Source organism: Rhinolophus sinicus, linkage group LG16 (genome assembly GCF_036562045.2).
Source record: "Rhinolophus sinicus isolate RSC01 linkage group LG16, ASM3656204v1, whole genome shotgun sequence".
In the NCBI taxonomy this organism is placed as follows: domain Eukaryota; kingdom Metazoa; phylum Chordata; class Mammalia; order Chiroptera; family Rhinolophidae; genus Rhinolophus; species Rhinolophus sinicus.
In genome coordinates this window covers 29,555,393-29,573,265 of record NC_133765.1, presented here as the reverse complement: position 1 = coordinate 29,573,265, position 17,873 = coordinate 29,555,393, and the positions used below count along the sequence as shown (strand labels likewise).

Below are 17,873 nucleotides of genomic sequence, written 5' to 3'. Positions count from 1 at the left end.
AGAAAATTTATTTTTTCCCCTTCTTAACTAAATTATAAACCAGACACATAAATTATCTCAATTCTTACAATAATCCTCTAAGTCAGTAATTGCTATTATCAACTCAACAGCAAAAATGAAAAGTTCAGCTCAGGAAAAACTAAACAATTTATCCAACGGCAAGTAACTTGCAAAGGAAAAGTATGGGATGGGACCCCAAATCCTGTAACTCTATATGTCTTCCTCCACAGTGTCACTCTGTCCATCCAAAAGGACAACCCCTGAGATCATGTTTCAATATCTACCAAGAAGCTCTACTTTCCACTCGGAGAATAAAAGTGCCCAAGTCATTACACTTAACAAAGCTTTACTATAGCAAATGCCAACTATTTCAATTCAATCTTTGGTTTAAAATTTTCTAATTGTTTTGGTTGTTTCCATGTCTTGGCCACTGTAAACAAAGCTGCAATGCCAATAAATTTAATAAAATAAAATTTAAAAAAAAATTTTTCTAATTGTTAACAACGCCTTCTAAAAGATTTTTTTTCAAAACCAGTAACTTTTAGGGGAGTGAGGGAGGGCAAAATGGGCAAAGGAAGTCAAATACATGATGATAGATGGAAACTATAGACTTTTGGGTGCTGAGCAGGCAATAGAGTAGACAGATAAGCAAGTTACAGGATACACCTGAAATTTATGTAGTGTTATCAACTAATATTACCGCAACAAAAAAATATCATTAATATTTCTACACTACAAAAAAGAAGTTCCACATTCAATCAAGAGCAGACAGTCTAAAAACAAGATAATACAATTGCACTGCTCAGATATCAATAGCCTCCCAGTTACATAAAATCAAATGTCCAAATATATTAGATGTATTGTTTACATGTGGTTTGCTAAAGTTAGGAAGACTTTGGGATCTAAATGAAGTGTAGAGGTATACAATCTCTATACAAAATAGACTGATAACTACATTGACTTTTAAACAGTATTTTTACTATTAAACTATTAATTGCTACTCCTTCAATCACTATTTTATGTCCACATTTCGTTTCCTCTTGCCCCTCAAATTCCTGTCAAATCATCATCACATAAACAACCTCTAACTACTGACCGAAAGATGTAGGACTGGCTCAGTAAATTCATCAGTGACCAGTTGTGAGAATGATAAAGATCACTGTGCTGCAGCAATTCAATATTTAACCATTCAGACTCATCCACATTCAAAGCCAAAAGCTTAACCATTCAGAAAATCTAAACCCCCTATAAATTTAAGGAAAACATTAAGATTAATTATGTCCATGGAACACATGCATTAGACCAAATCAGTAAATAAAAGGAAACAATTATCTCCATTAATCAAAGCATCTGTAAACAGAATCACACTCTCACACGCCCATACACACTGGCACCTTTCTAAAAGTATCATTATCCTTTTTCAGGCAAAGTTTGATATAAATAGTACCTATGCCTTATTTAAACACGAGTTTTTAACAAATCCTAATGGATTTTAAATGTACTAAAGAAGGGGAAACGTTTCAAGGAAGTTCATGGTGATTTGGGGAAAATATTGCCAGTCCCTAATTTATCTGATTTGAAAAAAGAAATCCAAATTTTCGTAAATTTGGTTAATGAGGAGATTCCAAAACCGAAATTTCATCAAAGCTTCAAGATATACAGGTTGCAGAGAAGTTGCTAATTAATCTCTGGTAGGAACAAAGAAGTTAAGAAAGTAAAGGTCCCAAAAGAGGCAAGAGTTGACAGCTGAAATTCTGGCAAACTACCCAAAAGGGCTAACCTTAGAGCTACCATACAAAGCTTCAAGAGCTCTTATCTGTAGCCAGAAGCTGGGACCCTTAGCTTAGGGCAAGTTCACAGATAGTAAAATAGGATCAAGATTGTGTACCCTGCTCTTTGGAAATAAAATAACCACCATCAACTTATGATTTCAATTAAGTCTATGCTGTGTTCAGAGGTAAGTGAGATTTGTAAATATTTGATTTTGAGGGTTTTGGTTGATTCTGGTTTGACTGATCTAAAACTTCACGCTTGTTTAGTAAAGAACTGCCTTTGAAGCCATATATATAATAAATGATGGTTACAAGTTTAGCATGTTTAGAGAAGTAATTCACAGTCCTGGTTTGACAACTGTCAAGGAAGTGTTGACTAACTTTTAAGGGGCATTAATCAATCCTTTAAATATTGTCACCATTTGAATTCACTTGACTGTTTTTAAGGTTATGCCATGTAACACTTTAAGGAAGGAAGCTAAAGAAGCATAATAGAATAACAAAATAGAACATTTCAATTATAAATAGTGTGGCAGTAAGGGTCTTAGACACATGCATTATTGATAATTATCTTTCTAGTCCAATTTTTAATAATCCACAAAAATTTTGTAATACAGTATTTAACAAAATGCAATCCAGGACTCTACTTTTGTACATGTAAACTACTAACATTATTAGAAAATAAATAAATAAGCTGTGTCCCCCTCACACCCCCCGTTCCCCCAAGATAGTTGCAGTCAAGCAAAAGAAACCAAGGAACCAAATCTAAAGACTCACCTTTTGTTGACTGGCTTTTCATCCTTTTCATAGGGTCGGACAAACCATTTCCCAATCCTAACGAAGTTCTTATCCATGAGGCACCTACAATAATTACATCAGTAATTACTTTCCAAGTTTCAGTAACAAATTAACAAGTCATTGCATCAATAGTCACAGATGGCATACACCACTGAAAATAAAAACGCCACCAATTAAACTGTCAAAATGTTTCCTTATCACTTAAAACTTCTATGTTATACTTACTGAAAGAACTTTCTGACTTTGGGCATAGATTTTTATTATATATTATTCTTGCCCATGTAAAAAAAAACTAAGTGCAATTAATTGGTTGATGTATTCCTGAAACGTCTTACACTTCCGAATTATTTCAAATCCAATCACACTTCTGTATTACTTCAATTCTTGTGTCATCAAGAATGCTGAGAAAGCAGGCAGAATTTCTTAAAAGCACTTCAGGGATATTCTTCCAAGTCACCGATGCCCATTTTGCAAGTTTTAATACTGGTTCTTTCTTGCTTGGCATGTGATAAGCAATCATTCGCAAGGATCTCAGGGAAAAATAAATAAATAAAAGCACAGCCAAGCTGTTCTACTCGAGTATTTTCCTTATGTAGGCATGAGGAAGCACTTGGTTCTGGCTGTGCAAGAAAATGAGGCATTACAGCCATTTCTTCAATAACCAGTATTTGCTATCCATATATCTAAGTAGTGCCCTGCTTCTGTTTCAGGACGTTTTGTGTACATGGTGCTTCAATGGCAAATCATGGGGTAATCTTTCTGAAGACATGCTAAATGGCACTTGAACTCAACTCATGTAATACAAAAAATGCACACAATTCAGTGGAAGTGACCACAATACAGACAGCCGTGACCGAGTTCACGCGTGTGCAGGCAAATGACAACTCGATCCTAACTACCATTGGCCAATTGTGAAGTGCCACCATTTGTAAGGAGCCTCCCTGATTTTAAAAATATAAATACATATATATAAAATGTACATTTTGAAATTGATGAAATACAGCACACTCTAACATTATTCAGTGAAATGACAGACTGTGTAAGAAAATCCACCAAAAAGCTTGATGTAATTCTTTTATACAAAGTTCTACCGACCAGTAAAAGAGCTGTGCAGCAAATCTTTATTCAATATTCAGGCAATTCTGCATGTGGCCTGTGCCTCTGTGAGTCCCACACCACCCAGGAGGATGGAAACCAGTGAAGCCTTCCCCCAACTCCTCCCAGGTTAGACGGGTGAGCACACGGCAATGGTCTCTGCCACCCCGGTGTGACTCTCCATGGGCAGAGCCAACGTGGAGTTACCGCTGCATCCAAAACCTCACTGGCTTCACTGGCTTTATTTTGAAAATGAATTTCTACAACTGTCTTCCTTGCTCACAGTGAAAAAAATCATTTTCAAAGTAACCCAATCTGTTTTCTAAGATTATAAATTAACTTGCTTTCTAGAGTTATAGACTACGTGGCTCCATTCAAGCTTAGGATAGAAAATGCGGAATACCCAAGAAGGTCAAAAGTACTCAAGAACTTCCGTACTAAGTACTTCCATTCATCGCTGCTAGCGCTGCTTTGGCCTGGAATCCCTCTCTTTTCCCAATCTATCCTTTCCTCCTCCACATCATTTAATTCTGTTCGTCTTTCCCATCCCAGATCAGCCTGCTCAGTACTCTAACACCTACAAATCAACAATACGCTTACCACTGAGTTGTAATAATTCATTTCTATGACTCTTTTCTGCCAAGAAACTATGAGCAATTTGGGGACAGAGACAGTATCTATCTTATTCACTGACAATATTCAACAAATATTTAAGTGCCTATTATGTAATATGCTTTATGTTCTGCTCTATACTAGTATGTGCTCAATAAATATCTCAGAAATGAATGCTATACACCAAGGACTGTTTTCCTATTCATAATACAATATCGTTATTCTTCTTGTTTGTAACCACTGGTCACGAACAGCCACATCCTGGTATCTTAATTTTCTCTTGTTTATGTGTCCTCACTAGGAGGACACTCAATGTTTGAGGGGAAGAAAATACCTATTTCACTTCTTTATAGCCATCAATTCTCACTCCAGGTTAAAATCACAGTAGTACTCAACACAGAGGATAGCAGAGGGGCTCACAAATGTTTTGGAAGACCAGCGTTACTGCCCATATGCTTTAATTATACTTGAAGAAGAGAATTAAGTAAATCTTTTAGAGAGAGAATTCTAAGGTAAAAAAAAAAAAAAAAAACTGAAAAATATCAGAAGTATCATTTCCCCTCTCCATACCTTATCAACCTTTACTTTATTATTTTTGAGGGGGGAAAAATTATATTTAACTTGAAAAATAAACCTAGCAGACATACTCCATCTGCCAAAAACTGCTTCAAATCAACATCATAAATAGTGCTAAGACTATGTATCAGTTAACCCTGGCTGTTCGCTCAGTAATTCCAGTCAGTCTCATTGGGATTTTCAAAAGTACCTTCCTACTGGGGCGGGCCCGGGGGCTCAGGTGGTTGGAGCTCGTGCTGCTCCTGACTCCGAAGGCTGCCGGTTCGATTCCCACATGGGCCAGTGGGCTTTCAACCACAAGGTTGCCGGTTCAACTCTTTGACTCCCGCAAGGGATGGTGGGTTGTACCCCCTGCAACTAGCAACGGCAACTGAACCTAGAGCTGAGCTGTGCCCTCCACAACTAAGACTGAAAGGACAACATCTTGACTTGGAAAAAAAATCCTGGAAGTGCACACTGTTGCCCAATAAAGTCCTGTTCCCCCTCCCCAATAAAATCTTAAAAAACAAACAAACAAACAAAAAACTACCTTACTATCATATCAATATGACATTAATTCTGTAAAGTAGTACAATATTATTTTGCAAGATCACTATGTGACTCTAGATTTATAAAATATTATTCAAGCAATAGTTCTAGGAAAGAATTTATCTTTAGAAATAATTCCCAGATACCTACTACCATCCCCCCCACCCGACAAATCACTGTATGAAGAAGAAAAGCAGCTGCAGAAAAAAACTGAATTAAGAGTGTGTGTACGTACATACACACAATGTTTCTGTGCTGTGCCATGTGGCTCTACGTAATTAACTACATCATTAACTACCAGAGCAACTTGACTCCAGGCTGCTAAGTCCCAATCTCTCACCCCAAAGCCCCGGGTAGACCTCATGGAAGACCACAGGTGCCACAGCAGCAGCCACAGCCTAACTCAGCAAGCCGTTTCCCACCTGGGACAGTGAGAAGGAAGCCACCACGGGTCAGGCTCCTTCTGTGCCCTGCAAATTATGACATTATAGAGGTATGAGAGTTTTCATAGGTTAAAAAGTCCCAGGATAGTGTTCCTCTACCACACCCTCTACCAAAATGCACATTAGTGTTGTGTCTAGTTACAGAGCTGCTCAGGTAGACTAAGATTTATGTCACTTCACACCAGGACAACCTCACCAGCATCAAACCTTCACTTTATCACTCTAACCTGTATCAAATACATATGCAAAGAAATTGCAATAATCCCAATCCCCAACCAAATAACAGAAACCCATATAATTTAGGGGCTGAAAAAAACCTTTTTCAAGTGATTCCTTCCACCTCCATTACTTTGGGCCCCTACTGTGCCCTATAGACACTGCCTCCTCCAGCCAAGCAAACCCCGTTATTCCTGCCCTCTCTAAAATCTCTGTAAAGTTAGGCTCTTTTGTATGTAGGCCTGGCCTCACCTGAAACGTCCATTGCAATGAACTTCCAAAAAGCACTCTGTCTCCTCTAGTTTCAAACTTTCAGTGTCTAATCCCATTAACCAACACACACACGGACGCGCGCACACACACACGCAGTCATAATTGTTCCCTGCCTTAAAAATATTTAGTAAATAGATAAACTGATTAGTATTAGAGTGAACCTATTTCTCTGTTCGACAGTTAGATACTACTATGTGTTTTCATTCACTTGTATCTATAATGTCTAATGTCTTTTCCTGTAAAGCACAAGCCCCTTAGGTCTAAAGACTCATTTCCCTCCTATCCTTTAGAGAACTGCATACTGTCACAATTCAATAAAATGGGATTTTACTGATTACTCTTGTCCTGTTCCTATTATCACATTATACCCAAGGACTCTCAATGTTGTGACTTTAAATCACTATTTCTACACTAGGGCTGTACCTAACCACCATGCTCTAGTGAAGATATTTATTAACATTTTGAAATCCAAGGACACCGCTCATTTGCCCTCTGATTATCACCTCTACTGGATCACAATACCACATGATATTAAAAGCCAGTAATTTACAAATATAACGTTATTGTTATCATAATTATAATCCCAATTTTCTTCATGTTATTTTTACTGTACTGTTCCAAATGAATATCTTCACTCTAAACACCAACTCTTGGCAGACCAAGAGGCAATGGGCCAACAGGCGATTTTACAGCTGTGTTATAAAATACCGAGAGGTGAATATGCTGACAATCTGTTAGGAAAGCAGCACGAGTGGACTGCTACTCTGAAGGGCCATTATGTTTTACAAACGTCAAATACCCACAGATTAAAGTCTCCCTAAGTAAGCGCCAGCAGGAGAGAGCGGGCAGGAGAGATCGGGCAGGAGAGAGCAAACAGCTTCAAAAGACCCATGTAATCTTCTATTGTGTACAAAAAAATGATTTGTATTTTAAAGAAAAAAATATTTTCCATCAAAATCAGCTTATGTTTTATTCTAAAAACTTAAGAAAATTAAAGTATACTATCAGACACAATGCCAATTTGACAGCATTATGCCAGACATTTTAAAAATATTTCTATAAAGCTCCACAAGCAAGATTTTCAAATAAGTCCCATATGTGGTGCAAATCATTGAGAAAATAATAAAAACTCTGGGTGATACGAACAGCACATATTTCCTGGGTTCATTTTTTTTTTTAACACAAAAACTGTTTAACCCAAAGTTTTACTTCATTTAGACAGAGTTAGGTGAGAAGGATATGGCATATTATGAAAACTATCAATTATAATGACACAAGAGTAATAGCCATTAAATCTGCAATACTAAAAATGCCAAATGAAGAAATACCTAAACAAAAGATTACAGATTTCTGTTTTCCAAAATCTACTCACAAAGTACTTTTCCATTAGTGAGGAATATGAGACAACCTAGACTTACAATACTATGTGTAACCTTCAAGAAGTTCATTATAAACACATGACAAAATCCCACTAATCTACAAAGACTGACGAGAACAAACTGAACTAGTGCATTATTGGGGTGGGAGGTGGGAGGGATTGAGCACAAGAAACGGGGAGAAGGAAGAGATTAGCGGAGATTTCTATGTAAATCAAATTAACAGAGATTCTACATAAGTAAAAAAACAAATTAATGATATTTTATCATTCTGGGCGTTTTGCCAAAAAGGGATAATCGATCATTAAGAAAATAGGAAGGACACTTCCTTTCCCAGAAGAGAGGAAAAGTAAACATGACTACATGATATAAAACTATAAAAGGCGTGACTATTCAAATATTGAAATTCTAAGAAATCACAAGGGAAGAAAAATACCAAAAGAGGCCAATATCGCTCAAAGTTTTTAAAAGCATGTATAAATACCTCCCTAACTGTGTTTTAGAAACATAGCCAGCACTTGTTTGGAGGACAGAGGGAGAAGACCTCGACTGAGAGGATGGCAGATTGCATCCTTCCCCCAGTATGTGCTATCCCTCCTTCTCCCACTCAGAGCAAGCTTGGCCGTGTAACTTTAGTACCTACGAACACAAATAGATAATACTTTCTCATCAATTTGATTTTAAATTTAGCTTGGTGGTGAATATCTTGTCCAATGAAATGTGAACAGAAATGACATACGCCACTTCTGAACAGAGGCTTCAATGGGCCATTACGTATTTTACCATTACCATCTTCCAGGAGCCCAGTCTGTGACAGGGCTGCCCCATTAACGAGATTCTGGCCTGGTGGGAACTGAACATAGAGCAGTCCTGCAGTAAATGACTCACGAAGGACAAGCAGCATAAGCGAGAAATAAATCTCCATTGTTGTAAGATCGGAAGATCTTTTAAGTCTTTTGTCACTGCAGCATAACTGAGCCTAACCTGATTAATGAAAGAGGGCACTATAATACTTCATGAAACACATGACGTCTTAAAGTAGGCCAGGGGCAATCAGAATGAAGAGAATGGGACTGACTAAAAGAATATCTGGAAGGCTGGAGGAAAGGTTGGGTGGGGGGTGGGGGGCTCAATGATATATAAGAACCACAAACAAGAAAAAAATAAATAACTGAGGGGACCAAGATATTACACAGGCCACCACATGGAAGTAGAATTAGATGAATTACATGTGAGTCCCAAAGAACAAAATTAAGATACAGAAACGAAAGTTACAGGGGACAGATATCTGCTCAGCATAAGAAAGACTTTCTAACAATGAGTGCTCTCTAAAGATGAAAAGAACTCCTTTGGGAGGCTGTGCTCACATAACCAGAAGTATTCAAGGGAAAAATGAATGATCACGTAAAAAAGGATACTTTAGAATGGGACTCCAGAATTACCTGGGTCAACAGACTGACTTTTAATGTTGTATCCAACTCTGAAAATAGAAGTAGCAGTACTTCTATTAGTTAACAGCAATTGACCACTTATTATATAATGAGCTCTTATAATGAGAAAGGTACTAATGCTGAACAAAACAACCCTTCACTGTTTCATAGGTAAAGAACTCAGTGAGCTTGAGTCACTCTCCCAAGTCATACACTTCTACAATTAGCAGAGACCCAAAATATCTCCCGTCTCTGAAGGCAGTGAGAAAATGGACTTCTACAAAGCTATGATACATAACTTTTTTTTATACAGATATGTATACTCAAAGCCAAGTATGTTAGCTTCCATGTGACACCTTGATGGAAAATGCTCTTGAGTAAGCAGCACTGAGGGTTTTTTTTATTTAAATGGACAAATGATATTAGTTGAATGTATACAATACAGTGTATGCAAATATTGAAGAGTTATAGGATAAATGAATAAATGAAAGATAAAATACTTACAGTCATGTTACCTTAGAATTTAAAATATTCTACACAGCATCGATATAGTATTACCTCAGCACCAATGAGTAATAATAAGAAACAAAATTATCGTATTCTGTGTGAAGTTCACAATGTTACTTTAATTTCTGTAGGGAAATTATTTTTAATAAACCACTGCAGTGATTCTGTATACACTAGCAACTACCACGTTTTGGAAGGAAGATGGATTTATATAACTTCTGCTTAGCTTCTCAAGGTAGTTAATGGAAATCCCTTTTAGTTCAACTAAACCGCATGCTAAAAAATAAAAAGCAGAAATAATAAATCAGAGGTACAAGTTTTTTAATATGCAAACTAAGAAAAAAATGGTGTGAAAGCACAGAGACACTCCAAGTGATAGTTACTTGATGATCTGTTTCAATAACCTCAATTCAGGGTTTCACACTAGAAACTCAAAACACTCACACTGGGAAACCAAGTCAATCTTACCTGAATAAAAATGGAAAGGCCTAACAGAAAATTGCTAGGAGTAAGAAAGAAATCTGCATTTCAATCAATTTAGGTTGTAAACAGACAAATGGTCTAAGCTATGGGAAGAACCAAAAGACAATAATGTATTAGCCAACTGAGTTCTGTTGACTATGAATAAAGAGAGCTGAAAACAACCATTTATGATGCTTCCCTGCCTCATGAGGAGGGTCATTTTCATTCATAAAACACAGTTACCTAAAGTTATTTTAAAGGACAAAAGAATTATTACAAATTTTCAAAAGAATCTCAACTCATCCATTCTAACTGTAATAAGGAAGCCGAACAGCTTGACAATTAATCATTTTCTAAAAGAAGCCCTGTCTTATAGGAAGATTCAAATCAAAATATGCAAAATAGTAAATGTATAGGGGAAATGAACGAATGATTATTGAATATTAACAATAGGTCAAGTATTAGGCGGCACACATCATCGAACAAGAACTCAAGGTGCAGGGCACAGTACCCTTGACTTCATTCCAAGGGTGTGAACTAAGGCTTAGTGAGTCGGGGTAACTGCCCAGGTAACAGGCCCTGAAATCCAACCAAGGTCTCACACAAAGTTCACGGCAGATTGCATACATCACAATGAACTTTCTGATAAAATAATAGATCGTCTTGATTTGGACTTCAATTTTTATCACAAATTCTGATTCATGAGCACAAAATAAATGAATTATCGGCATTTCTCTTCTCTTTCTGTTTTTACTCTTTTCTAATTTTCTTCCAACAACAAAAAAAGAAACATGCTACCTTTTAAAACACAAAAGACTGAAAATAATATAATTCAACCATAAATTCATTAACAATTATTTTTCTGAAAATTGTAATCGAAAAACAGTGAACTACAATTTTTAAAAATATGTACTTTGTTCTATATACATTAAAAACTTATGTAAAAAAGACTGTGATTAAAGGTACATTAATTACTATATAGATGTAGGACTTCATTCTGGTATAAGATTACGGAAACAGTGAAATTTTCCCCTTTTTCCTGAAGGAACTTTGTGTGAACTTGTGTTTTGTTCTGTTTTGCAGTGGGAGAAAGAATTACCAAATATTTGGAATATTTAAGAGTACTTAACTCTTAAAATCAATTCTTCTAAAATATACTGCCCTTTGTAAACAGGTAGCCTCTAGGTCTATTCCAAATCACAGAGATAGAATCTAAAGTTCAGAATGAAAAATAGACAAACTGGGGGGGGGGGGGGGGGAAGGTCTTTCTGAGTGACTTAAACAACTTATCAACTGCAGCTTAAGAATCCTAAGCAGCGATACTATAGTGATGTTACCCTCGATAAAAGCTTGAATGAGAAACTTAATGGTACAGAGTTTCCCCGAAAATAAAACCTACATGGACCATCAGTTCTAATGCGTCTTTTGGAGCAAAATTAATATAAGACCCAGTCTTATTTTACTATAATATTAAGACCAGCTCTTACATTATCTTATATATAATAAGTAATTCAACCACAAATTCATTAGTAATTATTTTTCTGAAAATTGTAATCGAAAAAATAACACAGTGAACTACAGTTTTTAAAAATATGTACTTTGTTCCATATATATTATAATATATATACGATAATATAAGACCCAGTCTTATATTAATTTTTGCTCCAGAAGATGCATTAGAGCTGATGGTCCGGCCAGGTCTTATTTTCGGGGAAACACAGTACTAGAATGTCCTTTCAGCTTTGATCACCTAAAAATACTATATATAAACTCAGGAAGGGAAATGAAGAAAGTTTTTCCCGTAGAACTAACCCATTCTTTTTCATCCATCCAGCCCCTTAAAACACCATCCAGAGCCTGACCATACTGTTATGCCAGAAAGTAAAGAGGTGCTCAATGATGAGGATAAGTCAAAAAACCATAGCAGCCATCATGAAGGGGCTTCCCCCAGCCAAATATGAAAGAACATATCAAAATAAATAATGGTAATGAATCATATAATCCACTGAGGAAAAGAGAAATCCATTTTTCCAAATTTATACAGATATAAAGATTAAGGGAGATAGATAAAATACATACATACATTGGGGTGGGGTGGGGAGGAAAAGCTCTTCTTTGCAACAGAGTGCCAACTAATAAAAGTAGAGGGAATGGTGGCATTTGAAAATTAACATTACATCCATAATAGTAATAACTGATTTAGACAAGGACCACCAGCCAAGACAGGCTAAAACAAGTGAGTCAACATTTGATAACAAACAGGATAATTATACAATCTCGTTGGACCTGACCACAAATTATTAATTATAAAGGCAAAGTTAACAAAGACCATAATTAATAAGTATTTATTAATTTACAGTGGAGAAACCACCTCCAACAAGTGATCAAAATTAAAAATGGGAACCTGAAGTCATGGGCCTCCTGCTATGAAACACTGAGAAGGATACAACATCACTTCTATGGTATTCCTACTAGAAAGCAGGACCTGAACCTAAATAAGAGGAAACTATCTCAAATTGAGGGCCTTTATTTAAAACATAAGGCCTGAACTCATCCAAAATGTCAATGTTGAGAATGAAAAAGAAAAGCTAAGAACTCTTCTAGATTTAAAGAGACATGTAAACAAAATATATGATCACGGATTGGATCTTGGGGGAAGGGAGGTTAAGTGATAAAGAACATAATTGGGACAACTGATAACACCTGAGTTGAACTACGGATTAGGTAATAGCAATTTATCAATGTTAAATTTCCTAACTTTCATAATTGTAGTGTGCTTATATGAGAGGATATCCTTGCCCTTAGGAAATGTACACCTAATAAAAAAAAAATCTCAAGTGTGTTAATGACTCTTAGGTGGTTCAGGGAATAATACACACACACACACACACACACACATACATACATACATATACACAAACACACACACATACACTAATTATAAAGCAAACTGGGCAAAAGAAAAACTACTAGTGAATATGTGGCAAAGGATATATGGAGTCCATCGTGTTACTCCTGAAAAGTCTCTAGCTTTGAAATTATATCAATATAAAAAGAAACAAGCGATTTACAAAGTTGTATTTTTATAAAACTGTGTGTGAAAGCGTTCTGAGAACTACAGGAAACGCTCCGAGTATCTGGCATGACACTTGGGTGTCTCACAGCGCCCTTGACGCTGTTCCTTCTCTTACCTTTCTAACAGATTGTGGATCGCTTTGAAGAGCAGCGTCCGACATTCATAGGAAAGGCCATTTTCCCAGAGTCCTTCTTCCACAACTGAAAAAACAAAACAAAACAAAACAAAACAAAATGAACCAGTAAGCAGGGCATCAAATAAAAATAAAAGAAACTTCTAAAACATTTTTCTAAAGCAAAGTGAATGAGTGAATGTAAATAAATCATCTCACACTGAAAAAGAGAAAAGAATTTAAATACTTAACCAAAGTTATAAAATACTTTTGTACAAAAGGAAGTATGTGTTTAGATTTTAAAGTCTTTGAAATGCAGTCATGGTACAACCCCCCCTTCCCATAAAAGTCTTTCCAACCTGCTTTTTAAAGCTTGAAATTATTCGAAATTCTCAAATTAATCTTTCCTACCTTATAGTGTCACAATGGCTAATTTTGTTAAAGTTCTATTAGAGGTATTTTAAAAAGAATTAATACCAAAGTTGTCATATGTATTTTCAGAGGGAAAATTAAAACGAAAATATATCCAAAAATGTCAGAGTTACACAAAATTTTCTAAATGTTGAAAGCAGTACATGAACAGGATTTTAAGGACATGGTTTTAGGGAGAATGACAGGAAATTAAAACTGAATATAAAATCAATTTATTTCCTGAATTCATAATTTCATTAGTTTGACATTTGGGGAAATATCGTACTTGCCTTTCAAATATATTATAACACTGAGCCACAAGTAACTCTAACACCAAGAAAATCCAACAGACTAACAATATCCCATGCATTCCTAACATTCTTTTCATATATAAAAAGATGTAAAACACCCTAGAGAAGATGGCTAATTTTCTTTTAAATTATATTAGTTCAATTCAAGATAGCAAAAACTTGGAAGGATGGAAACATTCGCAGAAGAAAATTTCCTCTCTCTTTTACTTGTTATCTTGACAAAAGCATTCACCAGAGAAAATTCTGACAGAGAATTAAAACACGTTAAACCCACAATGCATTTTTAATGCTTTTATCACACTAATAGACATCTCAAAATGCATCTGCATATTCTCCAATCAGAAAGAATGTGAAGAGTGTATTTACATTCATAAAGTTTATCTAAAGGACTTTTTTTTCATGATAAAACCGGGTATTTTTTTGTCTTCATATGCCAAATAACTTTTATTTTCCTGCCTATGTGGCTCATCATGATTTACCAAATTTTCCCAAAGCAACCTCTGGCAGACATATTTGATTCATAACTACAGAAATGGAAATAAAATGCTACACATAAGCAAACATTCAACTAATAACAGATTGTCTCTATTCAGGAGAAACCATCCAAGTTTTCTACAGTTCCCTGAAGGTGTCATGAATCTCTGTCTTCACACATTTACCTTTTGGGTAGAGCTTTTCCTGGATAAGAAAGAGTGCTAACATTTCAATAAAAGAAATGCCCCACATTAATTTGCTTTCTTTTCCTAATGAGTCTCACTGACTCTAAGATACCATCAATTTTAACATGCACCATTATTTTATGTATCATTGGGGGTAGATGGGTGGGAGAAAGCTGCCAATTAAACTATAAGATAGTTCTTATCACTTACAATTTTTAATTTGTAATTAAAGAGCTCCTTTAGATTTAACGAAATATATTTTTCAATTATCATTGTACAAATAAAACAAATAATATATTCAAAGAAATAAGTTAAAAATTAATAAAACTTCATCAATATTCAAAGTCTAACTCTTCTGAATAACTCTTCAACTCAGTCACTCATGTCACTATTTTCCTACATAATCGTCTTTCATGCCATAAAAAGTATCGGTGATGCAGCATTTGTCAAATGGGTATCCAGCTCTTCTTTCCAAGATTTTCTTCTAAGCTAATAACACCTACTCTGCACATTTAAAAAAAAAGATCTTTGATAATTAAAATCTTTAAACATACTTTAAAATAGAATTACGAGCCTCAATAAATTCCTAAACGAAATTATGAACACTGTCATTTGCTTCAACCATCTTTCTTTTCCTTTTACTTTCTGTTTTTCTTGATATACTTGAAAACAAATCCTACTCCTACATACTTTGGTATACATCAAATCAAATCTAAACAAAGTCTCTCAATTGTCTCTCAAGTTATACGAGTATCTCTTAAGTCTCCTTAATCTATAACAGCTCATCTCCTTTTTTTCAAACATGCCAGTAAGTTATTGAAGAAGCCAGGTCAGTTGTCTTACAGAAGACTCACATTCAGGTCTAATTGCCTCCTCCTATCATATTTTAACGTTGGTGCTACTTTGACCTTAACAGAAATAAAAGGGAAGTTCTCACACAACAACCAGAACTGTTTCTTCCTCAGATGGTCCTCAAATACTCTGCTAACTGAGATGCTGAAGATGTGTAGCTGTTCGGTAATGTAACATGGAATACTCAACAAGTTGGCTCACGCACAGTCAATGATGACTACATCATAATTTTATGATTTTATCCTGATTTCAACAATTTTAAGATAGGTCTTAGTACTGATTTTTTTTTTCAAAGAACAAATCTTTAAAGAGCAATTACAAAAATAACCCTACAACTAACATCATACTTAATGTTAAAAAAAACCAAACACCTGAATATTTTCTCCTTAATATCAAGAACAAAGCAAGGATATCTGTTCTTACCACTCCTATTTCACAGCACAGTGGAAGTCTAAGCCAATACAATAAAGCAAGAAAAAAAAAATATCCGGCATACTGACTGAAATGAAACAAATACAAGGGTCTCTATTCACAGAAGGCATGACTATTAGAAAATCTTAAAGAATCAACAGAAAAAAGCTACTAGAATTAAAATTGAGTTTAGCTAGATCACAGAATATGAGGTCCATAGACACAAAACAATCATATTTCTATATCCTGGAATGAATAACTAGAATTGGAAAAACTTTTAAGCACCATTTACAACAGCACCAAAAAACCATGAAATTCCTGGATATATATCTTACAAATTATGTGTAAGATATATATGCTGAAGACTACAATACCGACGAAAGAAATAAAAAAGACAAACAAATGCAGAGGTATATACTGATTGCAGACTAGAAAATTCATTAATATGTCAATTCCTCCCAAAACAATCTAGAGTCAACTGAATTCCAATCAAAAATCTCTGCAGAATTTTTGAAAATAGAAATAGACAAACTGAATCTACATACTTATGTGAAAAAGCAAAGGAACCAGAACAGCCAAAATAATGTTTTTAAAAAAAAAAAAAAAAAGCTGAGAGACTTACCCCACCTGGTTTCCAGATTTACTATAAAGCTAGAATAGACAAGACAGTGTGGTACTAGAGAAAGGATAGACATACAGATATACACCGATAGAACCAAACAGAGACTCCAGAAACAGACCCACAATTAAATGATCAACTGATTTTCAACAATGCGGGCAAAGGCAATTCAGTAGAGAAAAAAAAGTCTTTTTAAGAAATGGTGCTGAAATTAATGAATGTCCCTACACAAAAAAATTCAGCCTCAACCCCTACCTCACACCATATAGAAAAATTAACTCATAATGGATCACAGAACAAAATGCAAGACCTAAAACTGTAAGACTTTGAAAATACAGGAGAAACTTTTTATAAGCTTAAACAGGCTTCTTAGATATGACTCCAAAATGTGATCCATAAGGGGAAAAAAATGTTAAATGGAGCTTCATCAAAATGAAGAACTCTGCTCTTCAAAAAACATGAAAAAGTTATGTTAAGCTATGGAAAAGACAGTCACAGATGGGGAATAAGCAGTTACAAATCACATATCTGACAAGGACTTGTATTCACAATATGCTATTCTTGAAAAAAAAATCTCAAAACACAACACTAAGAAAAAAACAATTTTAGAAAATGGACAAAAGATTTGAGCAGACACTTTGCCAAAGAACATATATGAATGGCAAATAAAAACATGAAAAGATGTTCAGAACCTCACTAGTCATTACGGAAATGCAAATTGAAAGCAGAATGAGAGATCACCCATTAGAATGGCTTTTAAAAACTGAAAATACTAGTGAGCATACAGAGTAACTGGAACTGTCATATACTGCTGAGGAATGCAAAAATAGTACAGCCATTTTGGAAAAGTTGACTTGGGCAATTTTTTCTTAAGTTAAATATATACTTGCTATATAGCCCAGCAATATGCCCCTTAGACATACAGTCAAGTTAAGTAAGAACTTATGTTCACATGAAACACTGTAGCAAACGTTTATCATTTTTATCATAATTGCCCCAAACTGGAAACCATCCAAATGTCCCTCAACTGAAAAAAGGACAAACGGTAGAAAATCCATACAATGGAATACTATTCAAAAATAAAAGGAACTACTGACACAGTCAAAACATGAATGTCACTATGCTAAGTGAAGAAAAAGGCATATTACAAGGGCCACATGTTGCATGATTCACTCATATGACATTCTTGCAAGGGCAAACTTAGGGTAATGTTAACTGCTCAACGATATCCAGGTATGGGAGCAGGGGGAGGTTGGTAACAGAGGACATCGACATTTAGGGGGTGACGGAACTGTTCTACATCTTGATTATGGTGGTGCTTACATACCTGTGTA

The 17,873-nt window shown here is 35.3% G+C and overlaps 1 protein-coding gene across 2 annotated transcripts in view; it reads right to left on the bottom strand.

The window, feature by feature from the left end:
* MED13L (mediator complex subunit 13L) overlaps positions 1 to 17,873 on the bottom strand; it is a 271,505-nt gene that overhangs the window by 123,199 nt on the left and 130,433 nt on the right. For both annotated transcript variants that reach the window (XM_074321653.1, XM_074321652.1), the window contains exons 3-4: positions 13,280 to 13,364; positions 2,550 to 2,633 (exon numbers count right to left, since the gene is read on the bottom strand). In XM_074321653.1, the coding sequence (XP_074177754.1) occupies positions 2,550 to 2,633; positions 13,280 to 13,364 (169 nt within the window). The remainder of the gene's footprint in view (positions 1 to 2,549; positions 2,634 to 13,279; positions 13,365 to 17,873) is intronic.